Here is an 18,435-nt window from a genome sequence, read left to right as displayed (position 1 = left end):
AACCCTCCTACACAGCTGGTGGGAAAGCAAGCTGGAGCAGCCACTCTGGAAAACAGTATGGAGGTTCCTCAAAAAGCTGAAAATAGAGCTACCCTATGACCCAGAAATCACACTGCTGGGTATTTACCCCAAAGATAGAAATGTAGTGATCCAAAGGGGCACATGCACTTTAATGTTTAGAGCAGCAATGTCCACAATAGCCAAACTATGGAAAGAACCTAGATGTCCATCAACAGATGAATGGATAAAGAAGATGTGGTGTGTGTGTGTGTGTGTGTGTGTGTAATGGAATACTATGCATCCATCAAAAGAAACAAAATCTTGCAATTTGCAGTGATGTGGATGGAACTAGAGGGGATCATGCTAAGCAAAATAAGTCAACTAGAGAAAAATAATTATCAAATGATCTCTCTGATATGAGGAATTTGAGAGGCATGGCAGGGGGGTGTGGGGGCTAGTGAAGGAAAAAAATTAAACAAGATGGGATCAGGAGGGAGACAAACCATAAGACACTCTTAATCTCATGAAACAATCTGAGGTTTGCTGGGGGGTGGAGGGTAGGGATAGGGTGGCTGGGTTATGGACATTGGGGAGGGTATGTACTAAGGTGAGTGCTGTGAAATGTGTAAGCTTGATAATTCACAGACCAGTAAGTACCCCTGGGGCAAATAATACATTATATGTTAATAAAAATAAATAAAATAAACTTGATTCCCAGCACTAAAAAACAACTTATTTTAATGTTTTGTTAAATTTCCATTTGATCTCTTGTACAGCATATTTTTAACATACTTGTATTATACATTATCTTTTTTCACTGAAAGTTATATTCATTTCCAATGTCATTACAAATCTTTTATAGACACAGTTTTTGATAACTTTCTATCTTTTTTTATTTAGGAGGCTGATTATTTTTCTTTTTTTCTGTGTTCACTCACTTTGTTTCTTAAATTCCAAATACGAGTGAAATCATATGGTATTTGCCTTTCTCTAACTTACTTATTTATACTTAGCATTATACCCTCTAGATCCATCCACACTGCTGCAAAGGCGAGATTTCATTCTTTTTATGGCTGAGTAATATTCCATTTTAAATATATACACCACTTCTTTATCCATTCATCTTTATCCAATCATTGATGGAAGGACACTTGGACTGCTTCCATAATTTGGCTATTTTATTTAATGTTGCAATAAACATAAGGATGCTTCTCTCTTTTTGAATTAGTGCTTTCACATTCTTTGAGTAAATATCCAGTGTTGGAATTCTATGGAGTCTATGTGGATATTTTTCTAAAAAGGAAAATTATGAAAAGAATGAAAACAAACTCATTCTTCATTTCTTGATTTCAGAAAGATTATAAATATAGTTTTTGTTTTCTTTCTTAGACATTCCAAAAATGCTTTCCTATTCTTTGTAGGGCTTGGTAAAACTAGTTCCTCTGTTACCTTTCTCAGGTTCTTTTCTTCCTTCCCAAATCCCAAAGGCCAAAAAAGTACAGAAGGAACATCCAGTGTTGAGGACTTCATTGCAAATAACAGGGCTTTTTAGTTCTATTTTCTAAAGATTGATCTCTCTTTATGTGTATGTGCAGTATGTTCAGTTTATAAAAATTGTAAATGAACCACTGAATCCCATCTGTAGATCCATTATTCACCTGGAAAACTCAGGGGTAGGTGCCCAACTACTAAATGAACCAAAAGGCATTACAGTATCTATGAGAAATGGGACTCCTGTGTCCCATGTTGTAACAACTTGTGAATAATTACTGGAGGAAAAATTCTGGGGCTTCTTCTGAGTCAGCATCCTGCTGAGAATTCTCATTGTTCTGATGAAAATTCCAACAATGTTTAGTTATTGTATCCAAAACAAGGAAAGAGTAAAAGTAGGGAGAGAGGGAGGAGAAGAAAGGGAGAGGAAGAGGGAGGGGAAAGCAAATAAAGAGAAGGAATTCTTGTTGTCCCTGGAGGTCAGGAAAATCACATATATTTTTTTTTTCAATAGCTAATACAGTAGTTGCTAAAGAAGAAGAAGAAAGAATGAGGAGGGAGGATGAGGGGGTGAAGAAGGAAATGAAGAAAAAGAAGAGGAAGTGTGAGAAGTAGCTGTTTCTGGAGTTAGGGGCCAAGGTGTGTGTGTGTGTGGTTTAATACCTAACACATAACGGCTAGACAAAAAGATTAAGTCACAGAGGATCCTGGCTAGATTTCTCAACTATTCTGATTAATGATATGCACTTGAAACCAAGTTGGTTCTTCTGCAATGCTGTTTTACAACAGTGACCCTCATAGTGCAGGTCCCAGGACCAGGAGCTTCTGCATCACCTGTGAACTTGTTACAAATGCAAATTCTCAGCACCCACCCCCCCACCATGCCCCAGACATACTTAATCAGAAGGAGAAGATGGGGTCCAACGATCTGAGTTTTAACAAGCCTTCCATGTGATCCTGATACATAATACAGCATAAGATCCACTGCTCTAGAAAGTAGCCCAGTTAGGAAGGGATTGACATCGATGGCAATCCCCAAATCTTTACCATCTGTTCCTCATCCTCATTCTCCTCTGGGGACTAGAGCTGGCAGGGTTACTATCAACACTAGCCTCAGTAATTTCTCTGTGTATTAGATTCAAAGTGTTGGAAATTCTTTGACCACCACCACTCCCTCCCCCTTATGTTGTGACTTCCATGTTAGTTCTATTTTCAAAGCCTTTAATGTGATATTCAGATATGTTCCACATGTGTTCTACCCAGTGTCCAGTAGGGCACCTGGAAGTTATCTCTTAGTTCTAAGTCCTCAAAGTCTCTGGTATGCTGTTTGTATTCCTATCCACCCATTTGTGACTCAGGGGTGAGCCCAGGAATTCATAAACGACTTTATCAGGTCACTTTCCTGAGCTCCTCCCTCTGCAAAATCTTCCTGGTATTTTTCAGTTCCCTGGGTTCTCCTGCTTGGTTAGAAGCCTGAGCTTTACTTATGTACTCTGAAGGGAGTTTCCCTTGACTGCGCCAAGGTCTGAGTCCCAACAGCAGGAAGATGGGAGAGAAAAAAAAAATCCACGGGGGTTCACCTTACCTTCTAGAGACAACATGTTCTTTGATTGGAGAAAAAGGCATCTTTCCCCCTGAGTTTTAGGTGCCTGTGGGTGGTCCCACTGCTGCCATTGTTACCAGCAAAAAATCCCTTTCTTACTCTTCCCATCTGAACTGGAATGGTTCTTCTTGGATCCCTGTCTATCCATGCCAATGCCCACTTCTGGGTTTCAGGCTGCCCTGAGTCCAGGCGAGGGGACACAGGAGAGGGAACAAAAAGGGACAAACCAACCACCAATTCAGCTGTCCTCCAAATCTGGACTTCTTTCCCAAACTATCTGTTACTATTTGCTTTTCAGAGTCCTCAAATGGCTCTTTCTTCTTTTTGCAAGTTTTTTAGCTGCATTCAGTGGGAGGGACAGGGTAAAGGATGGTTAATTCGTTTTACCCACAGCCAGAACCAATGAAGATATTCCTTTTTTATAGGACTAAATGCTATCTATAATGTCTTCTTGTGGGGTTTTGTTTTACATTCTGGTATTCCATAAAACAGAGTTTATTTTTTGTCCCTCTGAAGGTCCCTATATCTTCAAGTTTCCTGCTCTTAAAGCTAAAATGGAAAGGGTAGAGGTTTCATAGAGTTTGTGTTTCTTATTTTACGGCAAATATACTCAAACCACAGATTGACTTGGTAGATGCAACTTGTAGAGTATCCAAGTTCAGTTGATTTTTCTGATCTCCATTTGAAGTTGAAAAGCAGACATTGCAGTTTCTTTTCCGTCATAAGCTATGTCAGGATTGGTGGGACTCTTACATTTGGAGATCATCTTAGTTGCCTCCCCCCCACAAAAAAAATGCCTCTTATTTTGGCTTTAAGACATGAACTCTATGATCACCCATTGTGGTCTCATTTGTCTTCCACCTAAGTTCTGCATCAGCGCTACTCCCTGGTTCCTGGTCTCCTGGAGAAGAACATAGTTAGCATTCTTTATGGCTTTTGGCAATTCTATATTAACCTAAACTTTTCTGTCCTACTGAAAGCTTCAGTGGCTCTGGGATCCAGGCTCCAGGAAGTCCAATTCTTAACCCTGATTTGTTCAATTTACCTGAAACATATTTACTATCTGGTTTTTTTGTTTCTTGTTCTTTTTTTAAAGATCTCATTTATTTATTTGAAAGACAGAGATCACAAGTTGGCAGAGAGAGAGGAAGGGAAGCAGGCTTCCTGCTGAGCAGAGAGCCTGATGCGGGGCTTGATCCCAGGACCCTGGGATCATGACCTGAGCTGAAGGCAGAGGCTTTAACCCACTGAGCCACTTAGGCGCCCCTACTATCTGGTTTTTAAGTTGTTCTAATCATTACTACAATGTGACATGTTCATCTTTGGACCTTCTACAGCATCTATACCTAGTCTCCTGAGATTTTCCTATTGCCTCTTAGGTTCTCATTAACTGATGCCATTTTTCTGTGAAGTTTCTTTTAAAACCTCTTGTCTCGGGGCACCTGGGTGGCTTAGTTGGTTAAGTGTCTGCCTTTGACTTGAGTCATGATCCCAGGGTCCTGGGATTGAGCCCCACATCAGACTCCCTGTTCAGCAGGGAGCATGCTTCTTCTTCTCCCTCTCCCCCCACTCATGCTCTTTCTCTCTCTCAAATAAATTAAACCTAAAAAAAAAAAAAAAAAAAAAAAAAAAAAAAAAAACAAGGTAAAACCTCTTATCTCACCAAGAATAGTCTGCATTCTATTTCAAAGTTCTGCATCTTTTGGGGCAGTTCCTGTAAGTTCCTGTTTATTGTCTCCTCCTCTCGGGCCGATTGCACACTTAAATGCTAATACATCTTCTAGCACAAAGAGAACACTCAAATATTTTTTGAACAAAATCTCTACTGTGAGTCCCATGAATGAGCACCACTTTCCATTCTAAAGTAGTTCTTCTCATATTGCCAAGTCTTCTTTGATACCTCATCATTTATGTGGCCAAGAAGATTGATTTAAGTTAACAAATATCTATCGAGTAACTACATGTGTAGAACTTTTAAAAAATAAATTTATCACTGTTTTTGCCCTTAATTATATATGTCGTCTAATAATTTCTTAAGTACACAATTACCTGTAAGATAATATCACAGACAAGTTTTGTATAAAGAACTATGAAAGTTTAAAGAGCCTATGCCTAAATACACTATTAGGACAGACTTATGGAGAAAGCACTTTTTTTTAAATTTTTATTTATTTATTTTTATTTTTTATAAACATATAATGTATTTTTATCCCCAGGGGTACGGGTCTGTGAATCGCCAGGTTTACACACTTCACAGCACTCACCATAGCACATACCCACCCCAATGTCCATTACTCCACCCCCCTCTCCCAACCCCCCTCCCCGCAGCAACCCTCAGTTTGTTTTGTGAGATTAAGAGTCACTTATGGTTTGTCTCCCTCCCAATCCCATCTTGTTTCATTTATTCTTCTCCTACCACCTTAACCCCCCATGTTGCATCTCCACTTCTTCATATCAGGGAGATCATATGATAGTTGTCTGAGAAAGCATCTCTTTAAGAATTTTAGGAGAGGTTGGTGTTTTTTGTGTTTTTTTTTTAAAGATTTTATTTATGTATGTGTCAGAGAGAGAGAGAGAAAGCACAAGCAGGCAGAGTGACAGGCAGAGGCAGAGGAGGAAGCAGGCTTCCCACTAAGGAAGGAGCTGAATGAGGTACTTGACCCCAGGACTCTAGGATCATCAACTGAGCCAAACGCAGATGCTTATCCGACTGAGCCACCCAGGTGTCCCTGGATAGGTTGGTGTTTGATGGCAAGAGACCCTAGGATATGTCTAGTATAATGGCATGAGATGAACCAAAGCATGCAGGTGGGAAAGTATAGAACCCGCTCAGGAAATGGCCTGGTTAGGATACAGAATAAAATTGAGGTTCTGCTGAAAATCTAATGGAATTTAAGAAGGAATAAAGGAGGACTTGTATTTTTTTTTGTTTTTTAAAATATTTTATTTATTTATTTGACACACAGAGAGAGAGAGACAGTGAGAGAGGGAACACAAGCAGGGGGAATGGGAGAGGGAGAAGCAGGCTTCCCGCTGAGCAAGGAGACGGATCCTGCTGGGATCATGACCTGAGCCAAAGGTGCTGAGCCAAAGGCAGACGCTTAATGACTGAGCCACCCAGGTGCCCCGAGAGGATTTGTTTTTAAACAATAGTATAACAGTGGGCCACAGAGCAGAAAAATAACATGAACAATTTTAATATATAATAAATCACAAAATGGAGAGATTTCATATTTGGACAATTTAGAGATACTATTTTGTGAGGACCTACCATATAATAGATATTATGCGGTATGCATGAAGGGTACATTAGCTTTTTTTTTTTTCCTGCCAAAAAGAGCTTAATCCAGATACAAATAATTTGAGTGGATAAGACATATGACAATGGTACAAATTTGCATGGAATACACAATAGACTGAAACCTAAGATCCTCTAAAACATTGTAAACCATTCTATTGTGAACAAAGTAGCAAAATTCACTTTTGATGCCAGTGAACTTTTATATCATCCAAGAGATATACAATGATTTTTCAATCCCAACAAAATGCTAGAACAAATCCAAGTTATATTTATCAGATAAATTTGGAGCTGTTGTCAAATATATAACAGAAAAATGGAGTTTGCTATCATGCCTCTAAAAACACAGTATACAATGCTCTTCAGAAAATTGCTGATGATATAAATAAGAATATAGTTTCTACAGTGCAAGCCAAAGACATACTTTAGAAAACATCTACTTTTAAATTCACTTTTCCAAGTTATAATTTGGCATAATATTTTATGTAAATTAATATTTTAAGCCATATAATACAGGCATCAAAATTCATTGTACATAATGCCCTTGGAAGCAATGACAGAGACCAATAAGTCATTTCAAAAAAAAAAAGCAACCACTATATATATATATTTATTCCATGTAAAATTTTCAGTCTCTGAACGTGATGGCAACTTTTCCCAGACAGAAATTTAAAAGAAAAAACAAAAACAGGAGCAACATGCATTTCGAGTATGAATTGAGAATCTTACAATCAATTTCAAATATTTCAAATCCATTTATTGTTTTTCTCTATTGAAAACAGTAATACTATCTTTCAAAGAAAGGTTTATACTCCTAAGAGAATTTTCAGTACCCGAGGTGACATGTGTAACTTAAAGGATTATGAAGAAAGTGAGCTACTGTAGTCATATGTAAAACTTTATCCTGGAAACTGAGTGAGCACAGTAAGGAATGTGCTGTTGATATGAACTCAGTGTATGTGGAATTAAAAATCTTAAACAATTTTCTAAGCTCTAGAATGACATTCCTGTTCTAAGAGTGCAATATACTTACAGTAATAATATACTAGGCACATTTTCAAATACTATCTAGGCTCGGGATTTTTTAACTCTCATTTCTAAATTTGCCAATATCAGTTGCTAGTGGAGGACATAGCTCCTCAAATTTAATATTTGTTAAAAACTTAAGGTCTACAGAAAGATAATTATCATATGATCTCACTGATACGTGGAATTTAAGAAACAAGGCAGAAGATCATAGGGCAAGAGAGGAAAAAGTGAAATAAGATGAAACCAGAGAGGAAGACAAACCATAAGAGGCTCTTAAACTCTGGAAACAAACTGAGGGCTGCTAGAGGGGAGGGGGTTGGGGGATGGAGTGGATGATGGACATTGGGGAGGGTATGTTTTGCGGCGAGTGCTGTGAATTGTGTAAGACTGATGAATCACAGACTTGTACCCCTGAAACAAATAATACCTTAAATGTTAATAATTTTTAAAAATTAAAAAAAAAAACTTAAGGTCTACAATGGCATAAGAAGGATGACTGTCAAATCTAGTGATGGCTTCTATAAAACAGAGATATTAGAACTGGTAAGCACTGCAATGCTCAGAAAAAGTTTGTTTCCATGGAAGCAAGAGGTATAAATATTTCATAAGAAATAAATGTAATTTTAAAGGTATTCCTATTTCTTTTTACAAAAGCAACAATTGGTAATTGAAGGAAAATTGGAAAATACAGAAAAGTACAAAAGAGAAAGTAAAACCCCTTGTATTCTCACTGCTCAAAGGAAAAGATTCTCTCTCCCTCTCTCTCTTTCCCACTTTAACCATTTTTAACTGTACAGCTCAGTGGCATTAAGTATGTTCACATTTGTGCAACCATCCCCACCATCCATCTCCAGACTTTCTCATCTTCCCAACCTGAAACTCTCTCTCCACTAAACACTAACTCCCCATCCTCTCTCCCTCCAGCCATTGGTAAGAATCATTCCACTTTCCGTTGCTATGAATCTGACTCTTCTTTGCACCTCATGTAAGTGGAATCACACAGTGTCTGGATTTTGTGTCTGACTTACTTCACTTAGCATAAAGTCTTTAAGGTTCATCTATGTAAGACACAGTGGACACTCGGGTTTCTTCCCCACATGTAGCAATGGTGAATAACGTTGCTATGAACATGGATACCCAAGCATCTGTTTGAGTCCTTGTTTTCAATTTTCAATGCGGGGGGGGGGGGGGCACATACCTAAAAGTGGAATGCTTGATCAGATGATAATTCTGTGTTTAATTTTTTGAGGAACTATTTTCCATAGCATCTATACCATTTTGTATTTCTACAAGCAAAGGTTCTAGGTTATCCATATATTTGTCAAAACTTAAGTCAAGCAGAGAGAAGTCAATTATCATATGGTTTCACTTATTTGTGGAGCATAACAAATAGCATGGAGGACATGGGGAGTTAGGAGAAGGCATTTGGGGGAAATTGGAAGGGGAGGTGAACAACGAGAGACTGTGGACTCTGAAAAACAATCTGAAGGGTTTGAAGAGTTGGGGGGGTGGGAGGTTGGGGGAATCAGGTGGTGGGGATTAGAGAGGGCACGGACTGCATGGAGCACTGGGTGTGGTACAAAAACAATGAATACTGTTATGCTGAAAATAAATTTTTAAAAATGATTAAAAAAAAGAAATTTTTAAGACAAATTCCATATGATTTCACTTATATGTAGAATATAAAAAGCAAAACAAATGAACAAACAACCAAACAACAACAAAAGAGAAACAGACTCATAAATAAAGAGAACAAACTGGTGGTCGCCACAGGAGAGTGGAGATAGGGGGATGAACAAAACAGGTCAAGGGGACAAAGAGGTAGAAACCTCCAGTTATAAAATAAATAAGTCACAGGAACAAAAAGTACAACATAGGAAATACAGTCAATAATATTGCAATAACTTTCGGGGTGCCTGGGTGACTCAGTCAGTTAAGCCTCTGCCTTCAGGTCAGCTCATGATCCCAGGGTCCTGGGATGGAGCCCCTGCTCAGCAGGGAGCCTGCTTCTCCCTCTGCCTCTCCCCCTGCTCATGCTTACGCTCTCTTGGTCTCTCTCTCTCTCAAATAAATAAATAAAATCAAAGAGAAAAAATATTGCAATAACTTTGTATGGTGACAGATGGTGGCTACACTTACCGTGATGAGCATTTGTTAAGATATGTAACTATCATATCATTATGTTGTACACCTGGAACCAATATATGTCACCTACATTTCAATGAAAAATTTCTAAATAACACTTTAAAAATTATTATACCCAGGGGCGCCTGGGTGGCTCAGTAGGTTAAGGCTCTGCCTTCGGCTCAGGTCATGATCTCAGGGTCCTGGGATCGAGCCCTGCATCGGGCTCTCTGCTCAGCAGTGAGCCTGCTTCTCTTCCTCTCTCTCTAACTGCCTCTCTGCCTACTTGTGATCTCTGTCTGTCAAATAAATAAATAAAATCTTTTAAAAAATTATTATATCCAGTACATATTTATTGTAGTTAAAAATTTAATTTTTCAATTATTTAAGTTCAATAATTTGATCTGTATACTTTATATAGAATTCATGTTTGTTCTAATTATGACTGAGAAACAGTGTGCTCAGCTTAACTTTTTAACTTGAAAAAGTACTTTTTTCTACTTCAAAGAAGCTTTATAAGCCAAGTGACCACGAAAATGTTCCTCTTCTAAAGTTTATGATTAAGAGAAATATAGAATCAAAAAGACAAAGGGTGGAAAGAGAAAAGGTTACTAGAAAGTTTTAATAAAATTAAACCAAAAAGCTTAATTAATAACAAGCAGTAACAATTATTATAGTCACAATAATACATACTAAAGCTAGCTTAATATAATAAACAAAACAGGACTTTATGTTATGAAATCTGAATTTCAGCCCTGGCTCTAGCACTATCCATTACTTAGCCTGGTGAGCTTCTACTGACTCATCTGTAAAATGGGAATGATCATTTCAAGCTAACAAGATAGTGTAAGGAATAAAAGAGTAATGCAAAAGTACTTAGAAAGCATTGCATATTATGATATGTGCATATTTTACACATACTTTACATTATTTTTTAATGACCATGTTTTTAAATCCACAAAAATTTGTTCACTTCTTTTTCTCGAACTTTCCCCTCTTTTTTTCAAAAATTTGAATTCAAATTAGTTAATAGTGTATTATTAGTTTCAGGGGTACCCCATTCTTTAATAAAGAAAATTTTTGTTAAATTTTTATTTATTTTTTAAATTTATTTTCAGCGTTCCAGAATTCATTGATTATGCACCACACCTAGTGCTCCATGCACTATGTGCCCTCCATAATATCCACCACCAGGCTCACCCAACCTCCCAACCCTCTCCTCCAAAACACTCAGATTGTTTTTCAGAGTCCACAATCTCTCATGGTTCATCTACCCCTCCAACTCCCTTTTCTTCTCCATCTCCCCATGTCCTCCATGTTATTCCTTATGCTCCACAAGTAAGTGAAACCATAAGATAATTGACTCTCTCTGCTTGACTTATTTCACTCAGCATAATCTCTTCCAGTCCCATCCATGTTGATTTAAAAGTTGGATATTCATCCTTTCTGATGGAGGCATAATACTCCATAGTATACATGGACCACATTTTCCTTATCCATTTATCTGGTGAAGGGCATCTTAGTTCTCTCCACAGTTTGGTGACCGTGGCCATTGCTGCTGTGAACATCAGTATACAGATGGCCCTTCTTTTCATGACATCTGTATCTTTGGGGTAAATACCCAGTAGTGCAATTGCAGGGTCATAGGGTAGCTCTATTTTTAATTTCTTAAAGGAATCTCCACACTGTTTTCCAAAGTGGCTGAACCAACTTGCATTCCCACCAACAGTGTAAGAGGGTTCCCCATTCTCCACTTCCTCTCCAACACACGTTGTTTACTGTCTTGTTAATTTTGGCCATTCTAACTGGTGTAAGGTGGTATCTCAAACTCAACACACATAAAGAAAATTTTTAAGTCTCTTGAAAATAATGGTGACATTCCCCTCTGGTGGTAGTGGTACCAAACCAATTTTTGAAAGAAGAGATAATAATGATTTAAGAAGTTTAAAGACAGGGATACCTGGGTGGCTCAGTCGTTGAGTGTCTTCCTTTGGCTCAGGTCATGATCCAGGGTCCTGGGATGGAGCCTCGCATCAGGCTCCCTGCTTTTCAGAAAGCCTGCTTCTCCCTCTCCCATTCCCCCTGCTTGTGTTCCTTCTCTTGCTGTGTATCTCTCTGTTAAATAAAATCTTTTTTTAAAAAAAGAAGTTTAAATTCTTTTCTTTTTTTTTTAATTTTTATTTATTTGACAGAGAGATCACAAGTAGGCAGAGAGGCAGGTGGGGGTGAGGGCGGGGAAGCATGCTCCCTGCTGAGCAGAGAGACTGATGTGGGGCTTGATCCCAGGACCCTGGGATCATGACCCAAGCCAAAGGCAGAGGCTTAACCCACTGAGCCACCCAGGCACCACCCCCAAAGAAAAAGAAGTTTAAAGACATAACCTAAAGATATGTCTACACCACTTCAGAATATAGGAACGGCAATGAAGTATGCCGTTAATCCAAAATCTTGCCTACATCCTACAACATGTCAAGAGGCTTGCCTCAAAATACTCAAGTATTCCAGAGATAAAAAGTGCAGCATAGGGAATATAGTCAATAATACTGTAATAATGTTGCATGGTGACAGATGGTGACTACACTTACAGTGGTTACAGAATTGTCCAATCAGTATGTTGTACATCTGAAATTAATGTAACACTGTTAATTATACTTCAATACAAAATAATCAGATGTCTGTCTGCTTCAATTTCTCAACTCTTCATTAGATATATTACTTAGTATGTTTTTTTCTTTATGAAAAGGACACCTTTTCATAAGGTGTAAGTAAGGACATCTTACTCTGGGAGAAAGACTATTCTGGTTGTTGGTTTTTGGCTTAATGACACTATCAAGGAAAATAACACCCAAGATCTATTTTTAAAACAATTGAGAAACGGGGTGACTTCATCAAGGCAAACTAAACTACCCATGAAACGTAAGTCAAGCCTTTAAAGGCTACTAAACAGTGAATGATAAACGTTGTTTTTCTTGCTTTCAATTTCTAAGGGCTATAAACCCGTTAGAGATGAAATTTGACTGGATTGCGAAACCCTTCTAAGACACCAGACTCTTAGGGATAAATGCCTCCCTTGAACTAAAACACAGCAAGATGCAAGATTGCTGAAGAGACTCCGTGCTTGACAGAAACCCTGGATGGTGAGTGTGGCTTGGGGAAGGAGGAGCAATGACAAGGTCTGTGCCACAACCTGGCAATTGTTTGTGGACAGGGATCTGAGGACACCCAGGGGAGGTTGTCCCAAAGATGCCTGCAGAAATTGTAAAAGCTTGAGGATTGAGGGAAATCTTTAGAAATAACACTTGGATTAGAAGATAGTTCCTCCTTCCAGAGGAAGGTAAGTTCTCAGCCAATTCCAGCATCTCTCTTTGTTGCCTTGTAGGGCATCAGATTCCTTACCTATGTGCTTAAGAGCCAACTCTGAAGATTATAGCAAAGGCGATATACCATCAGAGTTTTTGATAATAAGATGATTCTAATTAACCATTAGAATAACAAATATTCTGTCTCTGTCTTTGGTTTTTGTAACATCTGTAAAAGTCTGGAAGACTGGCTCTACCAGGAAAATTTTGATATATGTTTTGACTTTCTTTCCAGGCAATTAGTGACTTACAGACCTGCCATTTATCATGGGTCCTTGTTCTCACAATTTAGTCCATGTGACAGACAGACAGACAAAGGGGATCAAAAGAGTTTCACTATGCATTGAACAATGAACATTCCAGTTTGGGTTAAGAGCAGAAAAACATCTGACAATTTCAAAATGAACAGAACTGGGAAGCTATGCATCTAGTCACAAGAATGGCAATGACTATTTCATGGGCAAATAGGCTAACTCCTGAACATACCATTATTTAACATAAATCTGTATGGTCCTAAGGAATGAGGTGGAAATTCTTTTGGCTCCAGCTCCAAGATTCAAAATATTCTGGATAAGTTCCCTACTATTTTTTTTTTTACCTCTTATGAGGATTGTAATAAGGCCCTACATTGAACTACTCCTTACAAGAACATCAAAATATCCCAGACAATGCTATATGCTCTCCCTTTCCCTCGTATATACCAGTAAGAAACCCTTCATTCATTCATGCATGCCTTCAGTCTTATATTTATTGTCTCCTGTATTCCGATACAATGATAGGTGCTGGGTGTACAATGGTATGCATGAGATATGAGAGCCATGAGCCCGTCCTTCTTGGAGAATGTGAAATAAGAGAAATATAATATTAATAGCCTAAGTCATCGATTATAGTAATTAAAATTCAGAAAGGTCAAGATACCCTGGAAAATTTGGACGGACTTGAAAATACCTTTTTATAGTCACTGGATTTCCTCACAGGACTAGATTGTCCTGGTTCAAATTGGAGTAATGACAATGCCACACCAATGTACTTATACTTTGTCCTGTGGAGGTAAATCAGATGCAGGAAGACATGTAATTGTACAGAGAGAACTAAAGCAGGAAAACATGATCATCAAAGGTTTCTATATCAGAATAAGATCTCGTGTTATCTATGGAAAGACTCACACAGGGCCATTAGTACAATTTTTCAAAGATCAGTTATGGCAATAGGTAGCCTGGAATGACACCACCACCAGATGCTGTATAAATCACTTTATAGTCATTCTTTCATTTAATCCTTACAACAGCTTTGTGGGATAGATGTTGATATTATCTGCATTTTGAAGATGAAGACGTGAAGTGCATAGAGAGAAACTTTTCAAGGTCACACAGATGGTAAATAGCAGAGACAGGGGATGGTCCCAGGTCTTCTCAACTCCAGTCCTCAAATTCTTAACTCTGCTAGGCTTTCCTGCCAGTTGTGTGGACCAATCAGTATGACTGTGTTTTTAGGAACCAGGGATTGATGCTTTGGGTGCCTATAAACACTGCTTTAATTCTGAGATGATCTGACCTCCTTTGAGGCTAAGCCAAGTCTCATCAAGTTTCACTTGAATTAGTAGTATTTTTAGAGTAGCCCCAACTGTATAAGCCTTGTAGATTCATGGAATTAGCTAGAAATTCTGAATAGAATTCTCTTTATCTTTTCCTATAGTGTCATTCAGAACATTCTTCTATAAACATTAAGAACCTTACCCTGAGAAAAGCCATTTGCTGGCTTGTTCTGAGTTCCCTGGGAGTGTCAGTGACAAGATCATAGCTGGCTCACGGTCCTGCGACAAGAATCAAGCTAAGATTTAAGTAATCATTGATAAGTACAAGGAGATCTAAATGCTAGTCTCTCTTCCACCTCTAAACCCCTGAATGATAATGGGTCAGTTAATTACCTTTTCTGTCCCTTAGCCTCAAGATGGAGGTCTTAATAGCTACCTTCCTACCTGCTGGATATTTTAAGGCAATCAAATGAGATAGTGGAACAGAAATACATTGAAAAAGCATAGAGTGGTCTATAACAAATTGTCCCTAAGTTGCTATAAGACATCTAGTCGTTCTTCAAGGTTTATATCCAGGTTATGTCACTTTTTCCTCCCCTATGCACAGTGCTCTAAAATGTTCCCCTTTTAAGGGTACCTAGGTGGCTCAGTTAGTTAAGAGTCTGACTTTTGATCTCAATTCAGGTCTTGATCTCAGGGTTGTGAGTTCAAGCCTGCTGTTGGGCACCATACTGGGTAGAGCATATTAAAAAAAAAAAAAAAAGTTTTAAATAAAAAAAATTAAATGTTTCCTCTTTCCAGGTCCTGAAAGAGAAGTTGAGTTGATTCTGGCAAATAAAATCAGGTAAGGCGCTGTTGACAGATAAAATGGCACTGTAACTGACTCTTTTCATTTACACTCACACCCCCATGCATCTTAGCTCACATTTTCATTTTAGCTGGGTACATTTTTCATTTTACCAGGAAAAAAATAATTTTATGAATGAGAGTCTTTACAAGGCCTTTCAACTCCTATCCCTATGGTAAATGTCTAACCTTTCTTCCTGGGGGGAGGAGCTGACCCAGATCCAAGCAGTAATTAACAAAACCAAGGGAGTTTGGATGACTTCCTATGGGATGACTATTGGGTAGAGGGTGTGTTTATGGGTGTGGCAGTAACTACAAAGAAGGTGAAACAAGGCCTTGCTGTTTTAAATCCTTTACCCTCCTTCTGAAAGTCTATTCTAGCCCCATCTACTGCCAGTAGTCTAGAGAAACTCTACATTTGGTGCTTGGTCCCCTTCAGTGGTGAGGCCCAGAGCAGGGCAAGGTCCAGACCAGAAATTTACATCAGTCTAATCCTCAAACAGAGATTCAGGATTATCTGGAGATAATGGAGAGAGAGGATTATCTTCCATACATAGGAAAACAGTTTGAGATCTGAGCATTGAATTTATTTGAAGTCAAACTAGTAAGTACTAATAAGATGCACAAATTTTCAGTGATAATATTTTCTAATAAAGGAACTACGCTGCACCTAGCTCGTAAGAGGAATGTTTTCTTTCCATGAACCCTTAAGTCATACTTTACAAGACTATGTACTCTGCCTAAATGAAAATCTACCCAGGTTGTGAAAAACGTATTCATTGATTTATTCATTCTACAAATGTTTATTGGTCACCATAGTAGGCATTAGAGGGGGAGGAGTAAGATACAGTCCTTATCCTGCAGAAGTTCGTATCTCTATGATAAATAAGACATACATAAAACAAACTATCACAAAAAATAGAATAAAAGAAAAAAATTAAAAGTTTGTTTTAGAAAGGTGTACAAGATATCATACTTGATACTTTCTCTGCCATATGCAAGAATGTGGGCATTGTCCAATTGTCATAGTGGGAAGAATTTTCTAAATGTTTATATGGATGCTGTTTCTAAAACTGCTGTACTTCTCTTGACTCTTGGTTAAAAACGCAGGGAAGGTTTGTAAAAGGTATGGGGTGCTTATAGTTAAGGGCCAATGTACTAGAAGGCTCAGAGTTTTTTCTGCAATCACAAAGCACTAATGGGGCCATCGTGCTCAGTGCCGCTGCACTGGCCTGTTGACCTCTTTTTTCTGTCTAGGAACCTAACCCTCAGAGAACAATGGAGCATCATTTATATGGGACAATATGATCCCAATGTATATTATAGGACTTGGACTCAGGATCATTACGAGTCCATATTTGATAGCCAGTATATTATTGCTAGGTAACACGTATGTTTAGAAACTCAGGGGTTATTAGTTCAGCTGGTTCTTGCAAAACGAAAGTGAAGTCAAAGTCCTGAGCTCCATTGCCACATGGGGCAAATTAACTTGGCTCTTACTAAAAGTGGCAGGCTTTCTAGTTAACCTGAGCCAACTCTCTTGAAAATGTGAGCTGGCAAACACAAGCAAGACTAGAGAGTGACATGCCCAGTATAAACTCGGCTTCGAGATTATTAAAGGTAGAGGTGCTAACACAGTATCATCACCTTCATCCCAAAGCTCAAAGCACTTTCTTTCCTAACATAATTTTTCTTTTGTCCTAGAAAACCTGATATGCCACTTTTATGGGGGATGAAAACCAAACCATAGACATCCAGTTCCACTTTCACCCATTTTCGCCCATCCTGGAGATACAAATACTTATTTTTGTGGCCTTCCTGCTGATGTATATCGGCAGTCTCTTCGGTAATGCCACAATCTTCCTCACTGTCTGGGCAGAGCGTTCACTCCACACTCCCATGTATTTCTTTCTGGCCAACTTGGCAGTTCTGGAGATCTTTTACTCTTCCACTGTGGCTCCTCTCGCTTTGGTCAACCTCCTGACCATGGGGAGAATACCCATCTCTTTCACTGGCTGTGGCACACAGATGTTCTTCTTCGTCTTTCTGGGCAGTGCTGATTGTATCCTCTTGGGGATCATGGCTTACGACCGTTTTGTAGCTATTCGAGATCCCCTGCGTTACACCCTCATCATGAGATGGCAGCTGTGTGCCCAGCTGGCAGTGGGAGCCCTGGTCCTTGGCTTCATTCTAGCCTTACAACTCACAGCTCTGATTTTCCACCTGCCATTTTGTGGCCACAACAGGATCACACACTTCTACTGTGACGTACTCCCGATCTTGCAGTTGGCCTGTGGAGATACTCGAATGCAAGAAGCCATGATCTTCATTGTCAGTGTTATCATCCTTACCATTCCCTTTTCCTTGATCTCCATCTCCTACATCTTGATTGTGGGTGCCATTTTGAAGATCCGCTCTGCAGAGGGGCGGCACAAGGCCTTCTCCACCTGCTCTTCTCATTTGACTGTGGTTCTCCTCCAATATGGCTGCTGTAGCCTCATCTATCTACGCCCCAGCTCTAGCTACAACCCAGAAATGGGTCGTGTGGTGTCTGTTGTCTACACCTTCGTCACCCCTGTCTTGAACCCCTTGATCTACAGCATGAGGAACAAGGAGCTGAAAGACGCACTAAATAAGGTAACGAAAAGACATTTGCTGCGCTAGGAAATGTGGACTCATGTAAATGATAAACTCAGAAAATGATAAACACAGGGGAACTGATTTACTACTTCCTCAGGCCCCAGTTCCTATTTCTAGTTCCTGAAAGTTAGATATTAACATTTAAAATAGAGTAAATTCTTGACGGGCAGGTATTTTGTTTTGTTCACTAAATCCATCCCCAGTGCCTAAAAGAGCTAAAGCAGATAGTCAATACCTGTGTATTGAATTGATGAATTCCTACAAGTGATGTCAAAGGACATTCTATTTCTTTGTTATCTCCCCCACAAGGTTATATACTGAGATTTGCTGCTGGCATTCCATAAATACTCACAGAATAACTACAAGAGGTTCCCTTTAAGAGCACTAATAATTCTTCAAGTTTCTACTCATAAAGCTTTACTTTTCTCCTTTCCATTGACTGAGTCTTGGGAAATGTTTATTGTGAGACCAATTATTGTTGCAAAGTCATAAAAATAATATCTGGAATGTG

The 18,435-nt window shown here is 38.8% G+C and overlaps 1 protein-coding gene across 1 annotated transcript; it reads left to right on the top strand.

Annotated features, from left to right (window-relative positions):
• The first annotated feature begins 17,009 nt into the window (after positions 1 to 17,009).
• On the top strand, positions 17,010 to 17,948 carry LOC125079885 (olfactory receptor 10V1-like). The gene has a single exon (XM_047693608.1). The coding sequence runs from the start codon at positions 17,010 to 17,012 to the stop codon at positions 17,946 to 17,948; it is 939 nt and encodes a 312-aa protein (XP_047549564.1).
• The last annotated feature ends 487 nt before the right edge of the window (positions 17,949 to 18,435 follow it).

The sequence above is a fragment of the Lutra lutra genome, chromosome 10 (assembly GCF_902655055.1).
Source record: "Lutra lutra chromosome 10, mLutLut1.2, whole genome shotgun sequence".
In the NCBI taxonomy this organism is placed as follows: domain Eukaryota; kingdom Metazoa; phylum Chordata; class Mammalia; order Carnivora; family Mustelidae; genus Lutra; species Lutra lutra.
This window is presented reverse-complemented; position numbering and strand designations above follow the sequence as displayed.

Coding starts and splice junctions, on each gene's coding strand:
- LOC125079885 (XM_047693608.1), top strand. CDS start 17,010: ATGGGGGATGAAAACCAAACCATAGACATCCAGTTCCACTTTCACCCA.